At 55.4% G+C, this 24,517-nt stretch overlaps 2 protein-coding genes across 4 annotated transcripts in view; both read left to right on the forward strand.

Annotated features, from left to right (window-relative positions):
• The first annotated feature begins 547 nt into the window (after positions 1 to 547).
• On the forward strand, positions 548 to 3,266 carry LOC129046657 (uncharacterized). 3 transcript variants are annotated; one of them, XM_054514563.1, is made up of 3 exons: positions 548 to 617; positions 922 to 1,181; positions 1,449 to 3,266. In XM_054514563.1, the coding sequence occupies exons 2-3, from the start codon at positions 1,145 to 1,147 to the stop codon at positions 2,537 to 2,539; spliced, it is 1,128 nt and encodes a 375-aa protein (XP_054370538.1). In that variant the 5' UTR covers positions 548 to 617; positions 922 to 1,144; the 3' UTR covers positions 2,540 to 3,266. The 3 variants fall into 3 exon arrangements, with proteins under 3 accessions (XP_054370538.1, XP_054370539.1, XP_054370537.1); XM_054514564.1 differs by lacking the exon at positions 548 to 617 and adding an exon at positions 756 to 813 and having other exon boundaries at positions 1,045 to 1,181; XM_054514562.1 differs by lacking the exon at positions 548 to 617 and having other exon boundaries at positions 961 to 1,167; positions 1,202 to 3,266.
• Positions 3,267 to 9,102: 5,836 nt separating this feature from the next.
• Positions 9,103 to 24,517, forward strand: part of SFXN5 (sideroflexin 5) — a 119,523-nt gene continuing 104,108 nt past the window's right edge. The window contains exons 1-2 of the mRNA XM_036382894.2: positions 9,103 to 9,198; positions 21,944 to 22,012. Of these exons, the coding sequence (XP_036238787.1) occupies positions 9,142 to 9,198; positions 21,944 to 22,012 (126 nt within the window). The 5' untranslated portion in view covers positions 9,103 to 9,141. The remainder of the gene's footprint in view (positions 9,199 to 21,943; positions 22,013 to 24,517) is intronic.

Genomic DNA, 24,517 nt, shown 5'->3' on the forward strand with positions numbered 1-24,517 from the left:
CACCGCCTCCCTCAGCCCCCTCTGCCTTAGTCAGCTCTGCCTTGTTTTGCTCCAAAAGCCTGAACGTTTTGCACTTGAATATAAAAAGTGACTCTCAGAGCTCAGCAGGCTGTACCAGGTGTGCAGCCCTGCATCAATAGGTGCTTCCATATCTCCTGTTTGCAGCAATACCTGTTCTGTTCTAGCAATACCTGTTCTGTTCCCCCATCTCCTGTTCCCAGCAATTCCTGTTCTGTTCCCAGCAATACCTGTTCTGTTCTAGCAATACCTGTTCTGTTCCCCCATCTCCTGTTCCCAGCAATTCCTGTTCTGTTCCCCCATCTCCTGCTCCCAGCAATACCTGTTCCTTCTTTTCCTGCCTTTCCAGCAATGGGTGCTTTGCCATCTCCTGCCTTTCCAGCAACACCTGTTCCCTCCTCTCCTGCCTTTCCAGCAATTCTTGTTCTATTCCCTCATCTCCTGTTTCCAGAAATCCCTCATCTCTTGCCTTTCCAGCAATGGGTGCTTCCACACCTCCTGTCTTTCTAGCAATACCTGTTCTGTTCCCTCACCTCCTGCCTTTCCAGCAATGGGTGCTTCCATAGCTCCCATTTCCAAGCAATATCTGCTCTTTCCATCTCCTGCCTCTTCAGCAATACCTGTTCCCTCACCTCCAGCCTTTCCAGCAATTCCTGTTCTATTCCTTCATCTCCTGCCTTTCCATCAATGGGTGCTTCCACACCTCTTGCCTTTCTAACAATACCTGTTCTGTTTCCTCATCTCCTTCCCTTCCAGCAGTGGGTGTTTCCATATCTCCTGCCTTTCCAGCAATACCTGCTCCTTCAATCCCCTGCCTTTTCAAGAACATGTGTTCCCTCATCTCCTGCCTTTCCAGCAATTCTTGTTCTATTCCTTCATCTCCTGTTTCCAGAAATCCCTTGCCTCCTGCCTTTCCAGCAATGGGTGCTTCCATAGCTCCCATTTCCAAGCAATATCCTTTCCTTCCATCTCCTGCCTTTCCAGCAATTCCTGTTCTATTCCTTCATCTCCTGTTTCCAGCAATACCTGTTCCCTCACCTCCTGCCTTTCCAGCAATGGGTGCTTCCACACCTCTTGCCTTTCCAGCAATACCTGTTCTGTTCCCTCCTCTCCTGCCCTTGTAGTAATGGGTGTTTCCATATCTCCTGCCTTTCCAGCAACACCTGCTCCTTCCATCTCCTGCCTTTCCAGCAATGGGTGCTTCCACACTTCTTGCCTTTCTAGCAATACCTGTTCTGTTCCTTCATCTTCTGCCTTTCCAGCAATGGGTGCTTCCATAGCTCCCATTTCCAAGCAATATGTTCTCTTTCTATCTCCTGTTTCCAGCAATACCTGTTCCCTCCTCTCCTGCCTTTCCAGCAATAGGTGCTTCCACACTTCCTTTCTAGCAATTCCTGTTCTATTCCCTCATCTTCTGTTTCCAGCAATACCTGTTCCCTCACCTCCTGCCTTTCCAGCAATTCCTGTTCTATTCCCTCATCTTCTGTTTCCAGCAATACCTGTTCCCTCCTCTCCTGCCTTTCCAGCAATGGGTGCTTCCACACTTCCTGCCTTTCCAGCAATACCTGTTCTGTTCCCCCATCTCCAGCCTTTCCAGCAATACCTGTTCCCTCATCTCCATCCTTTCCAGGAATACCTGCTCCTTCCATCTCCATCCTTTCCAGCAGTCCCTGCTCCTTCCATCTCCATCCTTTCCAGCAGTCCCTGCTCCTTCCATCTCCATCCTTTCCAGCAGTCCCTGCTCCTTCCATCTCCATCCTTTCCAGGAATCCCTGCTCCTTCCATCTCCATCCTTTCCAGGAATCCCTGCTCCTTCCATCTCCATCCTTTCCAGCAGTCCCTGCTCCTTCCATCTCCATCCTTTCCAGGAATACCTGCTCCTTCCATCTCCATCCTTTCCAGGAATCCCTGCTCCTTCCATCTCCATCCTTTCCAGGAATCCCTGCTCCTTCCATCTCCAGCCTTTCCAGGAATACCTGCTCCTTCCATCTCCATCCTTTCCAGCAGTCCCTGCTCCTTCCATCTCCATCCTTTCCAGCAGTCCCTGCTCCTTCCATCTCCATCCTTTCCAGGAATACCTGCTCCTTCCATCTCCATCCTTTCCAGGAATCCCTGCTCCTTCCATCTCCATCCTTTCCAGGAATCCCTGCTCCTTCCATCTCCAGCCTTTCCAGCAATCCCTGCTCCTTCCATGTCCCATTTGCAGCGATCCCTGCCCCTCCCAGCTGCAGGAGCCCAGGTGTGCAGGGCTCCCTGGGTGCTGCAGGAGTGTGGAGCAGTGATGGATGCTCTGTCTGTCCCCCAGTGTTCAGCAGGTCCCTCCCTGTGCTTGGGAAAGCTCCTACAGATGCTCCTGTCTCTGTTCTCTGTTTCCCCACCCCTCTGGGCTGAAGATTTGGGGTTCCCCCCTCAGCACACAGATTTTGTTCTGTGCACAAGAGCAGCCCAGCAGCACTGCAGGGGGGTCTGTGGTGCTGGTGCTGAACCTCCACCTTCCCAAGGAATGGTTCTGAGGGCATAAATGCTTCCCCAGAGAGAGAGGGGATGAGGAAGAGACCTGGGGAAATGTTCTCAAGTTGCCCATCTGGGATTAGTCTCTGTGTTCAGTGACTGAATCTCCTATTTGGTGATTTATTTGGGGTCCCAGGGGCAGGAGCAGCGTTCCTGCTCCGTGTCCCTGGGCTCTGTCCCTCTGTGCTGAGCCCAGCACGCCCCAGGCTGTTCTGGGCCAGCAGCAGCCTCTCCCTGTTCTGTTTCAAACCCAGCCATAACAGCCCCTGTGGTTTTGCCTTTCTCCTGGAGTTTGTTTTTGCACTCTGGAGCTGTTCCAGGAGGCTGCAGCAGGGTGCTGTGCTCTGCCTTGCTGCCAGCCCTCAGCTGGGCTTTGCTTCTCCAGAGCTGTGGCCAATTTCCCCTTGCCTGGTCCTCCTGGCCACGTGTGGGCCAGGAGAGCCACCAAGGCTTGTCCTCAAACTGGAACAGACCTGAGGGATGTGCATTCTCCAGTGTGATGTAGACTCAGCCTTGTCTGGGAGGGAGCCCAAATTTGGGGTAAAAATCCTGGAAAAGCATCCCCAGGTGGGAGAAGTGTTGGGGTTTGGAGTTGTTGGCTTCCCTCTCTTCACGTCTGCAGGAAGTGGGTTCTGTGTGTCTCATGTTTTAAGAGTTGCAACTAATGTTTATAAAGAGCTTGTTATTTACGTTTTAAGCACTTTAAAAAAAAATAAAAGTTGTTCAAGCTGTTCCTAGACACTTCTGATTCATTGACAACAGCGTCTGTGCTGACGGCGCCTGGACACCGAGTGACATTTCTGTTTGTCTGCTGCACGAGGAGGAGGAGGAGGAGGAGGGTGTCCAACTCCTCCAGCAGCTTTTCCACCTGTCCTGACAGTCCCTGAGTGCTGTGCAGTGGGAATGCTGCAGGAACCTCGAGTTACAGCCCAAATCCTGCTCCTGGCCCAGGTGTGGGGCACCTGAGGGGTTTGGGACCCTTTGGGGTTGGTGTGGGTACCCTGAGCACCCAGGGAAAGGGAAGGGAAAAGGGGGAAGGGAAGGGAAGGGAAGGGAAGGGAAGGGAAGGGAAGGGAAGGGAAGGGAAGGGAAGGGAAGGGAAGGGAAGGGAAGGGAAGGAAAGGAAAGGAAAGGAAAGGAAAGGAAAGGAAAGGAAAGGAAAGGAAAGGAAAGGAAAGGAAAGGAAAGGAAAGGAAAGGAAAGGAAAGGAAAGGAAAGGAAAGGAAAGGAAAGGAAAGGAAAGGAAAGGAAAGGAAAGGAAAGGAAAGGAAAGGAAAGGAAAGGAAAGGAAAGGAAAGGAAAGGGGAAAGGAAAGGGGAAAGGAAAGGGGAAAGGAAAGGGGAAAGGAAAGGAAAAAGGAAGGGAAAAAGGAAAGGAAAGGGAAAAAGGGAAAGAAAGGGGGAAAAGGGGAAAAAGGAAAGGGCCTGGCTCCATGGGTGCTCCTGGGAGCTCTGCTGTCCCAGACTCCTCCCCAGCTCCGTTCCCCCACCTTGCCCCACTCAGCCCTTTTCCTTCCCAGCTCCTTTCTCCACCCAAGCCTTTCCCCTGAAGAACATGAGCTGCCCTCAGCCCCCAGAAATGACCCCGCTGCTCCCGCAGAGCGGCTCCCTCGGCTCTAACCTGGTTTATTTTCCCTGCAGCTGCAGGGATGGAGCCCCTGGGGAGCTGGGCATGGCTGGGGGGCTCAGCAGGGAAATGCTGAGGCTGAGCTGGGAGCCAGTGAAAGGGGATCCAGCCTGGGACAGTGCCTGGAGTTGGGCAAAGCAAGGATTTAATCCCAAATCCCTGCCTGGAGCACAGAGCAATCCCAGCCCTGCGGGAGGAGGGAGCCTGGCTGCTGCTCCAGGCTCCAGCTCTGCCGCCCAAAGCTTTCTCCAGATCTGCCTTCCCAAGGAATGTTCCTGTGCCCTTGTCCCAGCTGTCCCCTCTGGGCACCCCAAAACTCCCTCGTGGGTGGGGGGACCCTGGATGGGCACCAGGTACCCCCCAAAGCTGCTCTCACTCCCCTCCTCAGCTGGGCAGGGAGAGAAAACTCCACAAAAATCCCATCTGGGGATAGGGGCAGGGAGAGATCCCTCAGAACTCACCAGAGATGGAGGCACAAGAGATGGAGGAAATCAGGTGAATTTATTAATTTAATTTATTGCCAGTCCAACCAGAGCAGGGCAGTGAGAAATAAATCAGGTGAATTTATTAATTTCATTTATTGCCAATCCAACCACAGCAGGGCAGTGAGAAATAAATCAGGTGAATTTATTAATTTCATTTATTGCCAATCCAACCACAGCAGGGCAGTGAGAAATAAACCCAAATTTTAAATCCCTTTTCCCCCACCCCTCCTTCCTTCTCAGGCTCAGTTTCCCTCCTGCTTCTCTCCCTCCTCCTTCCCAGTGCTGCAGGGGGACAGGGAATGGGGCTGTGCTCAGTCCCTCCCACACTGTCCCTGTGCTCCTTCCTCCTCCTCCTCCTCCTCCTCCTCACTGTGGCCCTGCTCCAGTGTGGGCTTCCCTTGGGGCCACAGCTCCTTCAGGGGCTCCTTATAGGGTCAAACCCTTTCTTCTGAGGCTTGTTATGGGCTCACAGCTCCTTCAGGGGCTCCTTGTGGGGTCAAACCTCCTTCTGGGGCTTCCCTTGGGGCCACAGCTCCTTCAGGGCTTCTTATGGGGCCAAACCTCCTTCTGGGGCTTCTCTTGGGGTTCAGTTTCCTTCAGGGGCTTCCCATAGGGTCACAGCTCCTCCAGGAGCTTTTTATGGGGTCACAGCTCCTTCAGAGATTTCTTATGGGGTCACAGCTCCTTCATGGGCTTCCCTTGGGGTCAGAGCTCCAGGATCTCCTCAGTGGAGCACCCCCCCCCCCCCCCCCAAAAAAAAAATCCCATTTCTGGATGAGCTCACCCCATGGATTTGGGTTATTCCCCATTTCTGGATGAGCTCACCCCATGGATTTGGGTTATTCCCCGTGTCTGGATCAGCTCACCCCATGGATTTGGGTTATTCCCCGTTTCTGGATCAGCTCACCCCATGGATTTGGGTTATTCCCCATTTCTGGATCAGCTCACCCCATGGATTTGGGTTATTCCCCGTTTCTGGATGAGCTCACCCCATGGATTTGGGTTATTCCCCGTTTCTGGATGAGCTCACCCCATGGATTTGGGTTATTCCCTGTTTCTGGATCAGCTCACCCCATGGCTGGGGGTTATTTCCCCCCCAAAAACCCCAAATTGTAACAAACCCTTGTTTTTGGTGGGGGAGCTCCCCCTCCTCCCAGGCAGGGAAGCACAAGTTGCCAGCCTGGATGGATCTGGTGGGATTGAATCAGCCAAGGAATTGATATTCTGCTGGGATGGCACCAAAATGTGATAGTCTTCTGTCACTCCACATGGGCTGGGGATAAACAGATTCTCTCCCCTCTGCTGTCAGCAAACACGGCTGTGGCAGCAGCAGCAGCTCCTGGGGAGGGGAAAGGGGGAAAGGGGGGAAAGGGGGGGAAAGGGGGTTTGGGGCAGCTCATCCTCACCCAGATCTGGGATTTGGGGCAGCCTGATCCTCACACAGAGCCTGGGATGGATTTGGGGCAGCTCCATCCTGGGATGGGCCTTGGGGATGGATTTGGGGCAGCCTCCATCCCCACATGAATCTGGGATTTGGGGCAGCCTGATCCTCACACAGAGCCTGGGATGGATTTGGGACAGCTCCATCCTCATACAGATCCCAGGATGAGCCTTTGGGATGGATTTGAGACAGTTCCATCTGCACAGAGAGCTCTGGGGACAAGTTTGGGGCAGCCTCCATCCCCACACAGATCTGGGATGGATTTGGGGCACAGGGAGCCCTCCCAGCTTTGGCAGGTCTGGGTTGGATTTATGGCTTTGGTTTCCTTGGGAGAGGAGCTGGGGGAGAGAGGGAGCCTGGGGGGGCTGGGGTTGGGGCCAGGACTGGGTTTGGGATCAGGGCTGGGGTTGGGGTCAGGGCTGAATGAATTTGGTGTCAGGGCTGGGTTTGGGTCAGGGCTGAGTGAGTTTGGGATCAGGGCTGGGTTTGGGATCAGGGCTGGGTTTGGGGTCAGGGCTGGATTTGGGATCAGGGCTGGGTTTGGGGTCAGGGCTGGGTTTGGGGTCAGGGCTGGGTTTGGGGTCAGGGCTGAGTGAATTTGGGGCCAGGACTGGGTTTGGGGTTAGGACTAAATTTGGTGTCAGGGCTGGGTTTGGGTCAGGGCTGGGTTTGGGGTCAGGGCTGAGTGAGTTTGGGGCCAGGACTGGGTTTGGGGTTAGGACTAAATTTGGTGTCAGGGCTGGGTTTGGGTCAGGGCTGAGTGAGTTTGGGGTCAGGGCTGGGTTTGGGTCAGGGCTGAGTGAGTTTGGGATCAGGGCTGGGTTTGGGATCAGGGCTGGGTTTGGGGTCAGGGCTGGATTTGGGATCAGGGCTGGGTTTGGGGCCAGGGCTGGGTTTGGGGTCAGGGCTGGGTTTGGGGTCAGGGCTGAGGGAATTTGGGGCCAGGGCTGACCCCACAGCTCCAGGGCTGTTCCTGCAGGGCTCTGGGGACAGCTCAGAGCCTCCAGCAGCAAACCCCAAACCCCAGGGATGGCAGGGCTGGGTGGGAGCAGGGTCCTGCTCCTCATGCCCTGCCTCTGTCCCTGTCCCTGTCCCCAGGCACACGGAGCTGCCACCCCAGGCAACCAAAGCTCTGTTTGAGCAGCAGCTCCGAGGAAAAGCAAACAGAAATGACAAAAGAAATGACAAAATGCCATTTTCCTGCCTTTTCTGCTCCCCTTTTCACCCCTCAGAACCCCTTGTCCATCCCTTCCCCCTGGAGCTGCAGATTTGGGGTTCACTGAAGGGGATCGGCGCTGAGTTAGCCCAAAATCAGAAACTGCTTCTGTAGGAGGGAAGGAAAGAGGAAAATGGGAAATTATGTGCTCTGCAGCCACGGGGCACAGCAGCAGAAATTCCACAGCAAAACGGGACATCCACACTTTCCCTGGGTGGCAAAAATATGGGATTTTTTTGTTTCAGGGCATTCACTTCTCCTGGGTGGCAAATATTGGGATTTTTTTTTTTTTTTTTTTTTTTTTTTTGTTTCAGAGCATTCCTGCTTTTCCTCGGTGGCAAAAATCGGGATTTTTTTTTTGTTTCAGGGCATTCCCACTTTCCCTGAGTGGCAAAAATACGGGATTTTTTGTTTAGGGTGCATGTTTTAGTTCCTCCATCGCTGGAAATCCTGCTCCTGGATTTCCAGCCCTGCCCTGCCTCCCTCCTTCTCCAGCTGCATTCCCTCTATTTGCTGTCCCTGTGCTCTCCTGGGGATTGATCCTAATCCTCCCAACAATTTCCCGGCGTGTGAAGGTGCAGACATTTCTTATCCCACTAATCTGGGCCAGACAATTCCGCGAACGGCTCCCGGTGCCCCCGACCTTGGCGTTATCAGCCCGGATCGTTATCAGTTTAGGTCGTTATCACTCAGATCTTTATCAGCTCAGGTCGTCATCAGCCCGCATCCTCATGTGAGCTCAGATCGTTATCAGCTCAGACCATTATCAGATCAGATCGTTATCAGCTCCGATCCTTATCAGCTCCCCAAAGGGCGCTGCTGGCCTTGGTCAGAACAGGATCTGCAATTCCACCGGGAATTGCTCCTGGAATTGGGAAAAACTCTGAGAGCATCGAGTCCGGCCATGCCCGGCACTGCCAGGGCCACCCTTGCCCGTGTCCCCAAGTGCCACAGCCACAGGGCTGTGAAACCCCCAGGGATGGGGACACCAGCCCTGCCCTGGGCACTTCCAGTGCCTGACCCCCCTTCCCATGGGGAAATTCCTCCCAGTGCCCACCCTGAGCTCCCCTGAGGCCGTTCCCTCTGCTCCTGTCCCTGTTCCCTGGGATAAGATCCCAAATCCCCCCGGCTGTGCCCTCCTGGCAGGAGCTGTGCAGAGCCACAAGGGCCCCCTGAGCCTCCTTTGCTCCAGGCTGAGCCCCTGCCCGGCTCCCTCAGGGACTCTGCAGCCCCTGCCCGGCTCCCTCAGGGACTCTGCAGCCCCTGCCCGGCTCCCTCAGGGATTCTCCAGCCCCTGCCCGGCTCCCTCAGGGACTCTGCAGCCCCTGCCCGGCTCCCTCAGGGACTCTGCAGCCCCTGCCCGGCTCCCTCAGGGACTCTGCAGCCCCTGCCCGGCTCCCTCAGGGACTCTGCAGCCCCAGCCCTGACCACGCTCCAGCCCCTCGTGTCCTTTTTCTCACAAATGTCCTTCAATAACATTTGGGGTGGTTTTTTGTGCGTTTTTGGGCTTTCAGCTCCCTGTGTTTCAGCTGCCCGTGTTTCATTATTAGCTCAGTCTATTACACAATTAAGGTGAAACTCTCCTCTCCTGTCCCGCTCACCAGCTCTTCCCACACTCTGGGTCTCCCCTTTCCCGTGGGACTACATTTCCCATGGTGCCCCGCGCACGGCGCGCTCCCCATTGGCTGCCGGAGCCGGCGCGGCCCCGCCCCCGGCTGTGGCCGGCGGACTCCATGTCCCAGCGTGCCCCGCGGCAGCTGCGGTTGGCCGCAGCCAATCAGCGCGGGGCCGGCGGGGGGCGGGGCCCGGCGGCGGGGGAGGCTGTTTAAAGTGGCGCTTGCGGGATGGCGGAGCCGGCGGACTATCCCCCGTTCCAGCTGGGGAAGCCCCGCTTCGAGCAGGTACTGCCGGCGGCGGGGGGCGGCGGGGGGGACACCGGGAGCGGCGGCGGGAGCCGCCCCCGCCCCGCGCGCGGCATCGCCCCCCCACCCGCGGACGGAGCCCCCCGCTCTCCGCTCCTCTCCGCCCCGCCCCTCCCGCGGTGCCGCGCGCCCATTGGCCCGCAGCCCCCGCGCCATTGGCCGGCCGAGCTGTCAGTCAGAGCCACCGCCCCCTGCCCGCGGCGGGCACTGCGCGGCCCCGCGGCCCCTGTGGCGCGGCGCGCAGCGCGGCGGGCGCGGGGCCGGGGGATCGCGGGTTCGAGCCCCGCGGGGGCGGGCAGGAGCCCGGTGCGGCATGGCGCGGGCTCGTCCTTGCCCCGGGGGACCCCTGCCAGGGTGGCTGGGAGGGGAGGAGCAGCTCTGGGATGGGGTGGGGCTCCCAGAAGCAGGGGTGCTCCAGGCGGGCGCTCTGCCAGCCCCACCAGGCAATGCCCAGCTCCGGTGCCAAGGGCTGGAGGGGCGGTGTGACCCCCAGGATATGGTGTCAGGTTAACAGAATGGGTCAGATAGAACAGATTGCTCCACAGCTGCCAGCTGAGATGGGCAGAGCAGCTGTGCTCAGTCACACACCTGGCCCAGGTGAGCAGGGCAGGGGCAGCTGGGTCTTGTTGCCACCCACTGTGGATGAGCAAAGAGGACTTGTTCTGCTGGGGGAAGCACTGAGGCTGAGAAAAACGCTCATAAACCTCCAGCAGTCCCTGCTGAGCTGGGCAGGACTCCCTGGAGGAGCTGCTCCTTCCTTACCTTGGGTGTGAGTGTGTCCTACCATGGGGACAGTCCCCACGGGGGGACCATTCCCACCGTCCACAGCAATCCAGAGCCCTTGTTTACCCTTTATTTAACCCCTGTTTAACCCCTATTTAACCCCAGTCTGACTCCTCACCTGTGCTTGGCTTCACCCAGCCACCTCTGGGCTGAGCTGTGGATTTCCCAGGGGGCCATTCCATGGTGGGACAATTCCATTCCATGGTGGGACAATTCCATTCCATGGTGGGACAATTCCATGGTGGGACAATTCCATGGTGAGGCCATTCCATGGTGGGACAATTCCATTCCATGGTGGGACAATTCCATTCCATGGTGGGACAATTCCATGGTGGGGCCATTCCATGGTGGGACAATTCCATTCCATGGTGGGACAATTCCATTCCATGGTGGATCCATTCCATGGTGGGACAATTCCATGGTGGATCCATTCCATGGTGGGACAATTCCATTCCATGGTGGGACAATTCCATTCCATGGTGGATCCATTCCATGGTGGGACAATTCCATGGTGGGGCCATTCCATGGTGGGCCAATTCCATTCCATGGTGGGACAATTCCATTCCATGGTGGGACAATTCCATGGTGGGGCCATTCCATGGTGGGGCCATTCCATGGTGGATCCATTCCATGGTGGGGCCATTCCATGGTGGATCTCCTGCCTCTCCCACACCCCACGTCCCTCCGGGGCTTGGAGCAGCCTGGGACAGCAGAGGGGTCCAGGGAATGGGAACAGGAGTGGGAACGGGAATGGGAAGGGTTTGGGGTCCCATAGGTCACAGAGCACATCCTCAGAGCCCCAGGGAGGGCTGGCTCCCCTGGGAACGGGCAGGGTGCTCCAGCTGGGCAGTTTTCAATGAGGAGGAGGAGGAGGAAGAGGAGACACTGCCTGCCCTTCCTGCACAGCACAGCCCTGGCAGGCAGGCCTGGCAGAGCTGCTGTGTTCTGCTCATTCAGGAGCAGCCCTGGGGAACCTGCCAGGGCTGGGGCAGGCACTGAGGGTCCCCCTGTGCTGGGAGAGCCCTTGGGAGGGGATTCCTTGGGAGTGCTTTGCCAGGGGGGCACTGTGAGCGTGGCAAACACCCCCTTCTGTGCCCTGGGGCTTCAGCCCTGCCCTGTGCACTCTCAGCAGCTGTGGCAGGGCTGAGGTGCTGCTGTCCTGCTGGCTCCATCCACATTCCTCCCTGGCCGAGGCTGGAAGCCAGCAGGCAGCACTGTGGGGTCACACAGGCAGGAGGGCTTGGGACGTTCCCAGGGCTTGTGGATCCTGCTTGGCTCTGCTCTGTTTGGGATGCAGCACCACTCACATCCCTGCTCCCACCATGGCCTGGGAGAGCCCAGCTCCTGCATCTTCAAAATCCTCCATGGGGAGCCCAGCTCCTGCATCCCTGCTTCAAAATCCTCTATGGGGAGCCCAGCCCCTCCATCCCTGCCTGGGACCCCTCCATCCCTGCCTGGGACCCCTCCATCCCTGTCCCAGCCCCTCCATCCCTGCCTGGGACCCCTCCATCCCTGTCCCAGCCCCTCCATCCCTGCCCCAGCCCCTCCAGTTCTTTATTTCCCCCATCCTGCCCATGGCGTTTCCCCCCAGACTTTGTTCTGGAGGAGCCCCAGCTCATTCCCAGGGGATCAGGGCCCCTCAAATCTTCCCTGCCAGGAGTTCTGGGCTTCCCCCAGCCCCCCCTGCTCTGCTCTGCCCAGCTTTGGTGTCTGAGATCTCAGCTGGAGCTGCCAGAGCCTGATCCTTGTTTAGGCCAGGGTGCTGAAATCCCAAATTCCAGCTGTATCCCAGTGAGGATCCCCAGCTGTATTCCCAGGTGAGGGGTCCCATCACAAGCTCATCTTTCTGCCAAGCACCACAGAATCCCAAAATCCCAGAATTCCAGACTGGTTTGGGTTGGGAGGGAGCTTAAAGAGCATCTTCATCCCATCCCATCCATGGGCAGGGACACCTCCCACTGCCCCAGGTGGATCCAACCCGGCCCTGGGCACTGCCAGGGATCCAGGGGCAGCCCCAGCAAATCTGGGAATTCCAGCCCAGGCAGGAATTCCTTGCCAAGATCCCAGCCCAATCTCCCCTTTCCCAGTGGGAGCCATTCCCTGGCTCCTGTCCCTGCAGGCCTTGTCCCCAGCCCCTCTGCAGCTCTCCTGGAGCCCCTGCAGGCACTCTGAGCATTCCCTGGATTTTCCCTTCTCCAGGGGAACATTCCCAGTATTCCCAGCCTGGCTCCAGCCCTGCAGCAGCTCTGGGGTCTCCTCTGGATTTATTCCAGCAGCTCCACATCCTTCTGCTGTTGTTTTTTCCCACCTCCATCACCCAGGACTGGGTTTAAAGGAGAATTTGGTGGTTTCTGTCCCTTGTTCTGGGTTTTAACCCACAGCTCCTGCTCCTGGCAGGTTCCTGTGCCCTGCCCCTGGTGCAGGAACTTCTCCCATTGGAATCCTGGCTCCTCAACTTTGGAAAACCATCAAAGGGTTCCAGTTTTAGCCCAAACATGCAGTGGCCTGTCACAAATGACACAGCCCCATTGCTCAATGGCTTTGTCTTAATTTTGTTTGCTTTAGCTTCAATCTCTTCTAATTAATTAAAAGCTGACATGAGCCTGGTTTTGAGCTCAAGCCTGCATGTTTTTTGCTCTGGTTTAATTAAACCCTGTTTAACAGCAGGCTGTAATTAAAGTGGTGAGGCTGCCCATGCCTGTGCTCCTCTTCTCCTCCTGAAGGTGATTAACATCTCCCTAATGGCCTCTCACCTTCTCCCAGATCCTGCAGCTGTTTCCCTTGTTCAGGGCAGGATGCTGAGCTGAAATCCCCAATTCCAGCCTGCTCCTTGTTCAGGGCAGGATGCTGAGATCCCCAATTCCAGCCTGCTCCTTGTTTGGGTCAGGGTGCTGAGCTGAAATCCCCAATTTCAACCTGCTCCTTGTTCAGGGCAGGATGCTGAGCTGAAATCCCCAATTCCAGGCTGCTCCTTGTTTGGGTCAGGATGCTGAGATCCCCAATTCCAGGCTGCTCCTTGTTCAGGGCAGGATCAGTGAGCTGAAATCCCCAATTCCAGCCTGCTCCTGTTTAGGGCAGGATGCTGAGCTGAAATCCCCAGTTCCAGCCTGCTCCTTGTTTAGGGCAGGATGCTGAAATCCCCAATTCCAGGCTGCTCCTGTTTAGGGCAGGATGCTGAGCTGAAATCCCCAGTGCCAGGCTGCTCCTTGTTTGGGTCAGGGTGCTGAAATCCCCAATTCCAGGCTGTTCCTTGTTTGGGTCAGGATGCTGAAATCCCCAATTCCAGGCTGCTCCCAAACCCCTGGCTTTAGGGACCAGCTGCACCTCCAGGGCCCAGCTCCAGGATGTTCCCTGGGAGGGAACTGACATTCCCCAGCACCTCCTGGTGCTGCAGCCTGCTGGGAAGCGCTCCCAAAATAGCCCCAATTCATCAGGAAATTGGTGATTTTCACTGTGCTCCAGCTCACTGCACCAGCTGCTCCAGGAGCCAGGGATGGGCATGGGCAGAGCCAGGGCAGAGCCAGCTCAGGGGCTCTGAGCCTGGCACAGGGGTTAGGCTGGGCTGGGATGGGCCTGGCACAGGGGTTAGACTGGGCTGGGATAGGCCTGAGCCTGGCACAGGGGTTAGGCTGGGATGGGCCTGGCACAGGGGTTAGGCTGGGCTGGGATGAGCCTGGCACAGGGGTTAGGCTGGGCTGGGATGGGCCTGGCACAGGGGTTAGGCTGGGCTGGGATGGGCCTGGCACAGGGGTTAGGCTGGGCTGGGATGAGCCTGGCACAGGGGTTAGGCTGGGCTGGGATGAGCCTGGCACAGGGGTTAGGCTGGGCTGGGATAGGCCTGGTACAGGGGTTAGGCTGGGCTGGGATGGGCCTGGCACAGGGGTTAGGCTGGGCTGGGATGGGCCTGAGCCTGGCACAGGGGTTAGGCTGGGCTGGGATGGGCCTGAGCCTGGCACAGGGGTTAGGCTGGGCTGGGATAGGCCTGGCACAGGGGTTAGGCTGGGCTGGGATAGGCCTGAGCTTGGCACAGGGGTTAGGCTGGGATGGGATAGGCCTGGCACAGGGGTTAGGCTGGGCCAGGATGGGCCTGGCACAGGGGTTAGGCTGGGCTGGGATGAGCCTGGTACAGGGGTTAGGCTGGGATGGGATAGGCCTGGCACAGGGGTTAGGGTGGGATGGGATAGGCCTGGCACAGGGGTTAGGCTGGGCTGGGATGGGCCTGAGCCTGGCACAGGGGTTAGGCTGGGCTGGGATAGGCCTGGCACAGGGGTTAGGCTGGGCTGGGATGGGCCTGGCACAGGGAACCATTCCCAGCTCCCAGGGAAACTGAGGCAGGGCTGGCGGGGAGGGCTCAGAGCTGCTGCTGTGCCCAGGGCTGCTCCTCTCATCCCATTTCCATCTCCTGAAAGCTCTGGGTTTGCTGCATCTCTGGGGAGTTTGTGAGGTCCCAAGGACGAGGTGAGAGATGAGGAATTGGACTCCATGCTCTTAGAAGGCTGATTATTCTATTCTATTCTATTCTATTCTATTCTATTCTATTCTATTCTATTCTATTCTATTCATTAAATCTATTATATTATACTTATTATATTTCTATTTATTTCATTATATATGATTATATTTATTTTATTATATATTATACTTATTATATTTATTATATTATACTTATATTTATTTTATTATATTATACTTATTATGCTATACTAAAGAAAGAGAAAGGATTCAGACAGAAGGCCTAACAAGAATGAAGAATAAAAACTCGTGGCTGACTCAGCGAGTCCAGCCCAGCTGATGGTGATTGGTCATTAATTAAAAACAATTCCCATGGAGCCAGTCCAACATTCAGCTGTTGTAAACAAGGTCCAAGCCCTGTCCCAAAGCAGCAAACTCAGGAGCTGCAATCAGATCATTGTTGTTGGCATTCCCCTGAGGCTGCTCAGCTTCCCAGCAGCAAAATCCTGGGCAAAGAGGAATTTTCAGAAACTATCATGGTGACAGATCAGGGAATCCCAGAGTGGTTTGGGCTGGAAGGGACCTCAAATCCCACCCAGTGCCACCCCATCCATGGCAGGGACACCTCCCACTGTCCCAGGTGCTCCAGCCCCAGTGTCCAGCCTGGCCTTGGGCACTGCCAGGGATCCAGGGGCAGCCCCAGCTGCTCTGGGAACTCCAGCCCAGCCCCTGCCCACCCTCCCAGGGAAGAATTTCCCCCAAATTTCTGAATTATTAGTGAGAGGAACGGCAGATTTGTCCTTCCAAACAAGCTGTGGGGCTGCTGGGAGATAAAACCAGCTCTGGGAGATAAAAGAAACCATGGGAAGGATTCCACTGATTGATGAATGGGAAAAGAGATTTGCTTTTACAAATAAACTTTGGGTTTGCTGATAAACGAAATTACACATTGAGAGATGAAAGAAACGATGGGAAGAAGAAAAAACCCCTAAATTCTATAAGAATTAAGAATTAAAAGGGAGGGTTATGCATTAAAGGGGAATCTTTGGTATCAGGAGTTTTGGGAAGTCTGAACTTCCCAAGTACCTCAGAAATGGGGAAAACCCCCTAAATTCCATAGGAATTAAAAGGGAGGGTTATACATTAAGGGGAAATCTTTAGTATCAGGTGTTTTGGGAAGTCTGAACCTCTCAAGTACCTCAGAAATGGGGGAAAACCCCTAAATTCCATAGGAATTAAAAATGAAAAGGGAGGGTTGTACATTAGAGGGGAATCTTTGGTATCAGGAGTTTTGGGAAGTCTGAACCTCTCAAGTACCTCAGAAATGGGGAAAGAGAGAAGGGAAATGTGGCTGGAAATTGGGATAAAAAGGAGGCTGAGTCCTCCAAAAAGGTGAAAGACCCCAGGGGAATGGCCCATGGCCTCTGCCTTTATTGGAATAAAGCCAAAGGACTCCTCTGTCTCCTTTTTGGACATAAACCTCTGGTGTTTGTGGATTCGTTTTCCTGACATTGGGAATTGCTGGGGCTTGTTTTTTGTTTTGGGTTTTGGGGTTTTTTTGCCTTGTGTTTTGTATGCAGCTCTGTGAAAACCAGTCCTGAATTCGAAAAACTTTCCTTTGGCTTCCAGTGAGGAGAAGCAGCTGGGAATGAGCAGGGGCTGACCTGGATGAGGGGATGCCAGCAGTGAGGCTGCTCTGCACATCTCTGAAAGGGAAAGCAGGAGTGCCAGGCTGGGAGCAGCACACAAAGGGATCTTTGTTGGGCAGGAGCTGGCAGCAGGGCCAGGAACTGCAGGGGAGGGAGCCCAGGGAGCCCTGCTGGCCTGGGATTGAGCCTGGCTCTGGGATGGAGCCCTGGGATTGAGCCTGGCTCTGGGATGGAGCCCTGGGATGGAGCTCTGGGATTGAGCCTGGCTCTGGGATGGAGCCCTGGGATGGAGCTCTGGGATTGAGCCTGGCTCTGGGATTGAGCCCTGCTGGCCTGGGATTGAGCCTGGCTCTGGGATGGAGCCCTGGGATGGAGCCTGGCTCTGGGATGGAGCCCTGGGATGGAGCTCTGGGATTGAGCCTGGCTCAGGGATTGAGCCCTGCTGGCCTGGGATTGAGCCTGGCTCTGGGATGGAGCCCTGGGATGGAGCTCTGGGATTGAGCCTGGCTCTGGGATGGAGCCCTGGGATGGAGCTCTGGGATTGAGCCTGGCTCTGGGATTGAGCCCTGCTGGCCTGGGATTGAGCCTGGCTCTGGGATGGAGCCCTGGGATGGAGCCTGGCTCTGGGATGGAGCCCTGGGATGGAGCTCTGGGATTGAGCCTGGCTCAGGGATTGAGCCCTGCTGGCCTGGGATTGAGCCTGGCTCTGGGATGGAGCCCTGGGATGGAGCTCTGGGATTGAGCCCTGGGATTGAGCCTGGCTCTGGGATGGAGCCCTGGGATTGAGTTCTGGGATTGAGCCTGGCTCTGGGATGGAGCCCTGGGATGGAGCTCTGGGATTGAGCCTGGCTCTGGGATGGAGCCTTGGGATGGAGCTCTGGGATTGAGCCCTGCTGGCCTGGGATGGAGCCCTGGGATTGAGCCTGGCTCAGGGATGGAGCCCTGGGATTGAGCCCTGCTGGCCTGGGATTGAGCCCTGGGATGGAGCCCTGGGATTGAGCCTGGCTCAGGGATGGAGCCCTGGGATGGAGCTCTGGGATTGAGCCTGGCTCTGGGATTGAGCTCTGGGATTGAGCCTGGCTCTGGGATGGAGCCCTGGGATTGAGCTCTGGGATTGAGCCTGGTTCTAGCTGAGGTGGAGCCCAAGGAGTCTTCATGGTCTGGACTTGAGCCTGGCTCTGGTTTGAGCCTGGCTCTGGTTGAATGGAGCCCAAGGAGTCTTCATGGTCTGGGTTTGAGCCTGGCTCTGGTTGAATGGAGCCCAAGGAGCCCTGGTGGCTCTGGGTTTGAACCTGGCTCTGGCATTGAGCTCTGGGATTGAGTTTGGCTCTGGTTGAATGGAGCCCTCATGGTCTGGGTTTGAGCCTGGTTCTTGTTGAGTGGAGCCCAAGGATCCCTGGTGGCTTGCATTTGAGCCTGGCTCTGGATTTGAGCCTGGCTCTGGTTGGGGTGGAGCCCAAGGAGTCCTGGTGGCTCTGGGTTTGAGCCTGGCTCTGGGTTTGAGCCTGGCTCTGGGTTAAGCCTTGCTCCAGTTTAAGCCTGGCTCTCAGAGCACTCTTGGTGTGAGGCCCTGACTCATCAGAGTTCCACCAAACCTGTTCAGACCCAGCCTCCCTGGTGGTTTTGGGGCTCAGACTGGGCAAGTTCAGGCAGCAGAAGCTGGAAACAAATCCCTCCCTGCCTCTGCCCTGGAAACAAATCCCTCCCTGCCTCTGCCTGGCACAGGTGCCCAGAGCAGCTGGGGCTGCCCTGGATCCCTGGCAGTGCCCAAGGCCAGGCTGGACACTGGGGCTGGAGCACCTGGGGCAGTGGGAGGTGTCCCTGCCATGGCAGGGGTGGCTCTGGGTGGGATTTGGGGTCCCTCCCATCCCAGACCGTTCCCTGATTTTGGGGTTTGGGCACTCCCAGCTCCCCAGCCGTGGGCAGGGAATGTGGGGCTGGGATCACACCAGGCCGGGGCTGAGCTGCTCAGGCCTGGCCTTGAGCTGGGCCTTGCTGAGCTTGGCCAGGCAGGGGCTCAGTGCCAGCCCAAGGGCCTTGCCAGGGCCTGGGCAGCTGGGAGAGGGGAGCTGGGCATTCCTGAGGACATTTCCATGCTGCCCCTGGAACCTGGGCTCTCCTGACCCCTCCCTTGGCATCACTCCTTGGTCAGGGGCTGTAAAACACTGATGTTCCCTTTCATTCCATTTCATTTCCATTTCATTCCATTTCATTCTGTTAATTTCTATTTAATTCCATTAATTTCCATTCAATTCTGTTAATTTCCATTTAATTCCATTGATTTCCATTTAATTCTGTTAATTTCTATTTAATTCCCTTAACTTCCATTTAATTCCATTTAATTTCCATTTAATTACATTTAATTCCCATTTAATCCCATTAATTTACATCGAATTCCACTAATTTACATTTAATTCCATTAATTCCGATAATTTCCACTGAAATCCATTTCATTCCATCAATTTCCATTAAATTCCATTAATTCCAATAATTTCTATTAATTTCCACTGAATTCCATTTCATTCCATTAATTCCAATAATTTCTATTGATTTGCATTAAATTCCATTTCATTCCATTTGGTGCTGCTGTTCTCAGTGTGGCACAGAGATAGAGGCAGTGGGGAAGTCAAGGCCACTCAGGTTCAGGATCCCCCATCCTGCTGGTGGTGAAGGCAGCAATTCCAGCTGGTTAGCAAGAATTCTACTGGTTAGCAGTAATTCCAGGTGTTTACCAGCAATTCCAGCTGGTTAGCAGCAATTCCAAGTATTTAGCAGTAATCCCAGGTGTTAGTTTAGCAGCAGTCCCAGCTGGTTAGCAGTAAATCCAAGAGGTTATCAGTAATTCCAGCTGGTTAGCAATAATTCCAAGTATTTAGCAGCAATTCCAGCTGGTTAGAAGTAATTCCAGCTGGTTAGCAGTAATTCCAGCTGGTTAGCAATAATTCCAAATATTTAACAGTAATTCCAGTCTGTTAGCAGTAATTCCAGGTTGTTAGCAGCAATTCCAAGTATTTAGCAGCAATTCCAGCTGGTTAGAAGTAATTCCAAGTGTTTAACAGTAATTCTACTTGGTTAGCAATAATTCCAGGTGGTTTTTTAGCAGCAGTCCCAGCTGGTTAGCAGCAATTCCAGCTGGTTAGCAGCAATTCCAGGTGTTTAGCAGTAATTCCAAGTGTTAGTTTAGCAGCAATCCCAGCTGGTTAGCAGTAATCCCAAGTATTTAGCAATAATTCCAGGTGTTTGTTTAGCAGCAATTCCAGGTTGTTAGCAGTAATCCCAGGTGTTAGTTTAGCAGCAGGCCCAGCTGGTTTGCAGTAAATCCATCAGGTTAATAATAATTCCAGGTGTTTAGCAACAATTCCAGCTCTTAGTTTAGCAGCAGTCCCAGGTGGTTAGCAGTAATTCCAGCTGGTTAGCAGCGATTCCAGGTGGTTATCAGTAATTCCAGGTGTTTAGCAGCAATTCCAGCTGTTAGTTCAGCAGCAGTCCCAGCTGGTTATCAGTAATTCCAGGTGTTTAGCAGCAATTCCAGCTGTTAGTTCAGCAGCAGCCCAGCTGCCCTGGGCTCTGTGGGATGGGCAGGGGCTGTGGCTGCTGCTCCTGGGGTTGCTCAATTCCTGACTCAGGGATTGCTCACTGCCCACCCACCCCTGGCACGTGTTGGGAGGGTTCTGCCATCTGCAGGGATCCCACACCCAAAATAAAAGGGAGGCAGCAAAATGTCAAACTCAAATCCACTCAAAAGTACCAGAATTAGCATTAATTAGATCCCTGCTAATTAAAAACCGCTGTGCTTTTTTCCTGGACTTGTGTGGAGCTGTTCTGTTCCATTGGGGGGGTTCTTTTTTTAATTTTATTTGGTGCAGAACGTGGAGGAATGCTGGAGTTTGTGGGGTCAGGCTGCACTGGGGGGTCAGCAGTGCTTGGACAGGGCCCTTGAAGAGGAATCCCTGCAGGAATCAGGGGGGATCCATGCAGGAATCAGGGGGGATCCGTGCAGGAATCAGGGGGGATCCCTGGAGGGATCAGGGAGGATCCCTGGAGGAATCAGGGGGGGATCCATGCAGGAATCAGGGGGGGGATCCATGCAGGGATCAGGGGGGGATCCCTGGAGGAATCAGGGGGGATCCATGCAGGGATCACGGGGGATCCATGCAGGAATCAGGAGAGGATCCTTGCAGGAATCAGGGGGGATCCCTGGAGGAATCACGGGGGATCCATGCAGGAATCAGGAGAGGATCCCTGCAGGAATCAGGGGGAATCCATGCAGGGATCAGGGGGGATCCATGCAGGAATCAGGAGAGGATCCCTGGAAGGAATCAGGGGGGATCCCTGCAGGAATCAGGGGGGATCCATGCAGGAATCAGGGGGGATCCCTGGAGGAATCAGGGGGGATCCATGCATGGATCAGGGGGGGATCCCTGGAGGAATCAGGGGGATCCATGCAGTAATCAGGGGGGATCCATGCAGGGATCAGGGGGGATCCATGCAGGGATCAGGGGGATCCCTGCAGTAATCAGGGGGGATCCCTGGAGGAATCAGGGGGGATCCATGCAGGAATCAGGGGGATCCCTGCAGGAATCAGGGGGGATCCATTCAAGAATCAGGGAGGAATCCATGCAGGAATCAGGAGAGGATCCCTGCAGTAATCAGGGGGGGATCCCTGCAGGAATCAGGGGGGATCCCTGCAGGAATCAGGGGGGATCCATGCAGTAATCAGGGGGGATCCATGCATGGATCAGGGGGGATCCCTGCAGGAATCAGGGGGGATCCCTGCAGGAATCAAGGGGGATCCATGCAGGAATCAGGGGGGATCCATGCAGGAATCAGGGGGGATCCATGCATGGATCAGGGGGGATCCATGCAGGGATCAGGGGGGATCCATGCAGGAATCAGGGGGATCCCTGGAGGAATCAGGGGGGATCCATGCAGGGATCAGGGGGGATCCATGCAGGAATCAGGGGGGGATCCATGCAGGAATCAGGGGGATCCCTGCAGGAATCAGGGGGGATCCATGCAGTAATCAGGGGGGATCCATGCAGGAATCGGGGGGGATCCCTGGGGGAGCAGGGAGGAGGCACCAGCACGTTCTGGTGTGATTTAACACCATTGCCACTGCTCCATCCACACCCCAGGCCTGTATTCACAGCCCAGCAGGAGATGGGCCACGTGAGGATGGAGAATTGCCAGGATCCCAGAGCTCCTGGTGTCCCTGGCCATGATCCACGTCCCCAGGGGCTCTGGGTGATGAGGAGAGGCCACTGGACTGCCCTGTGTCCCTTGGCCTGGGATCTGGAATTCTCCTGCCCCAGGATCCTGGAATCCAGCTGGGCCAGGAGTGATGATGTTCATGTGTCCCAGTCCCTCAATATTTCATGGTCTGGTGCTTGGAGTTGCTACAAACCCCACTGATATTTTTATTTTCACTGTCTAAATACTGAGTCATGTTTCCTCCTTTGCCCTGGAGCTGCCCATGACCTTTCCCTGCTGTTTCACAGATCCTTTCCTCTCCTTGCAGACTTTTCCTGGCTCTGGAGGTGCCCAGGGTGCAGCCCTGAGCAGCCTGGGCTGGTTCTTGGTGGCACTTTGGGAATAATCCAGGCTGGCTGTGCTCGTGTAGGGATGGAAAAGCTGGAAAGAGCCTGAAGAGGCTTTTGCTGGGAGCAAAGGGAGGGATCCAGGGAATCCTGGAGTTCATCAGGTTTCCTATCTCAAATCACCAGTAAAAACCTCCTATATTATTTATTTTCAGCTGATGCTTCGTCGTTCTGCAAAGGAAATAAACCCTGAAAGGCAATTTCTCACTGAATGTGATTATTTTTTTGTCTCCTGTTTTGCAGAGCTCATTTTATGGCAGATTCAGGCACTTCCTGGACATCATTGACCCCCGCACCCTCTTTGTGACTGAGGTAATGCCTGCACTCCCATTTGGGCCAGGGCTGGGTGTCAGACAGCTGGAGGTGAATCCCAATCTCCCCTGGGAGCAGCAGAAGCGCTGACCCCGTGTTTGCAGTGGGTTTGTGTCTCTCAGGGGATTGATTGCCCCAAGGAGTGAGTGCTGCTAAATCTGGAACAGAAACCCGCCTGGCACCGGGCAATCCTCAGCCCCAGCTCCCTCTGCCACCTCAGCTGCCTTTTGGCAAAATTGCCTCTGATTTTGTCCTCTCAGGAGGAAAATCCCTGCAGGTTTTCATGGCAGAAATGCAGGTGGGGGGATGAGAGAGGAATTGTGAATTGCATGGGGGAGTGAAGTTCGGTGCAGCTCTGCAGGGGCTGCGCTCCAGAGCTCTGGGCTGTGCTTTTTCCTCAGCTCTGGGCTGTGCTTTTTCCTCAGCTCTGGGCTGTGCTTTTTCCTCAGCTCTGGGCTGTGCTTTTTCCTCACTTCTTGCCCTGTTTGTAGCAGGCTTTGGGGATCCTGCCCCTTCATTTCCATCTGGTGTTGCCCAGCTTCACTGCAGCTCTGTGCTTCCATCAGATAATGGCTGAGGGTGGTGGGGAGCCCTGGGGAAGGAACAGTTCTGCTCCAGCTCTGGAACTCTGCCCTTTGGCCAGGAAACTTTGGCATTTCAATGAGGGGCAGCTGCTTTTTCCTTTTCATTGTATCTTTTCCCCAGTGTCCACCCTGAACCTCCTGTCCCTGTTCCCCGGCTGTGCCCTCCTGGCAGGAGCTGTGCAGAGCCACAAGGGCCCCCTGAGCCTCCTTTGCTCCAGGCTGAGCCCCTGCCCGGCTCCCTCAGGGACTCTGCAGCCCCTGCCCGGCTCCCTCAGGGACTCTGCAGCCCCTGCCCGGCTCCCTCAGGGACTCTGCAGCCCCTGCCCGGCTCCCTCAGGGACTCTGCAGCCCCTGCCCGGCTCCCTCAGGGACTCTGCAGCCCCTGCCCGGCTCCCTCAGCCCCTCCTGGGGCTCCATTCCCTTCCCAGCACTTTTTAAGGCTGAATTTCTTCTGCTCCTGGGGGGATTTTCCTGCTGGTGGCTCTCCAGGGATGCAGAGGAGTTTGGGCTGAGCTCAGCTCCTGCTCTGAACCTCTTGGGGTGACCCCTGGCCTTCCCTTGGTCACCTGTTCCAAAAAACCTTCCCAGGTTTCGGGAGGTTGTGGAGGGTGTGGGTTCTGAGGGATCAGCTGCTGTAACTTCGTTTTGGGGAGGTTCTTTCAGGAAGGTGAAATAAAAAGGAATAAAAAGAACCAAGTCTGAGCGGCCCAGTTTTATCCTGGGTGAAAACTGAGCAGTTTTGGGTCCCAGGGTGAACCTGGCAGAGCAGGGAGGGCTGGTGTCCATCTCTGGGACAGGGCTGAGCTGCAGGAATGGCCTGGGGGCATTGCAGGGAGGGAAATGCCCTCTGACATTTCCTCTGGGCTGTGAATTCCATGGCAGGGATGCCTCAGGAAACCTGAACGTCCTGATGTCCCCAGCAATTCCCTTTCCCTGGAGAAGCCTCTTGGCAGGACAATCCCCTGGGTGACTCCTCAGGGCTTCTTGCTCACTCTGCCCTGTGTGCTTGCAGTGATTGGGGTGTGCAGATGTACAACTCCAAGGGTGTTTTTGCTTTCCTTTGGGAACTGAGGGGACAGGTGAAAGCCAGGAGGGGTTTGCTGAGCCCCAGGCTGGGCAGGGAGCTCCTGGCTGCACCTCCCAGGCCCAGGGCTCAGGGAACAAACAAATCCCTGCTTGCCTTGGGGGGGAAAAGAGGAGATAAATGAGTGTCTGATGGGAATGGAGGTGAATCCCATGGAAAATGCTGGGAAATTGGGCGATATTGAATTTTTAAAATATTTTAAAATATTTTATTTTAGATGTTTTTATTTTTATTTTTAATTTTTTTACATTTTTATTTTAATCCTTTTTTGGTGGCTGTGTGTTCCATGGTGGCACCCTGCTGCTGGCTGTGTTGTGGGGACGGATGGAGGAGTGAGGGGTGCTGAGGATCACCGGTGCCACTCCTCCCTTGTCATTTATTCTCTGTAAAGCAGATTCTGAGATAAAATCAGAATATATTATTATATTGTTCTGATATAAATCAGAAACTTCCTTGTGCTCCAGAGGCCCTTGAGGAGGGATCCTGGGGGGATGGCCCTGGCTCCTGCTGTGGCTGGGCTTGTATCTGCTGGGGGGACACTCACCCCATGGCACTGGGCACAGCTGAGGGCGCAGGGGCTGCAGCATGGCCCTGGCATAGGTGGCAGTGCCGGCAGTGGGGTGGCAGTGAGGTGGCAGTGAGGTGGCAGTGAGGTGGCAGTGAGGTGGCAGTGGTGGCAGTGGGGTGGCAGTGCTGGCTGTGATGGCAGAGGTGGCAGTGTGGTGGCAGTGGTGGCAGTGTGGTGACAGAGGTGGCAGTGGTGGCTGTGATGGCAGTGGTGGCAGTGCTGGCAGTGAGGTGGCAGTGAAGTGACAGAGGTGGCAGTGCTGGCAGTGA

This window comes from Molothrus ater, chromosome 4 (assembly GCF_012460135.2).
Source record: "Molothrus ater isolate BHLD 08-10-18 breed brown headed cowbird chromosome 4, BPBGC_Mater_1.1, whole genome shotgun sequence".
Taxonomy (NCBI): domain Eukaryota; kingdom Metazoa; phylum Chordata; class Aves; order Passeriformes; family Icteridae; genus Molothrus; species Molothrus ater.

Bases quoted from the DNA above. Each gene is read 5' to 3' on its own strand.
- LOC129046657 (XM_054514562.1), top strand. From the start codon at position 1,283: ATGGGTGCTTCCATAGCTCCCATTTCCAAGCAATATGTTCTCTTTCTA.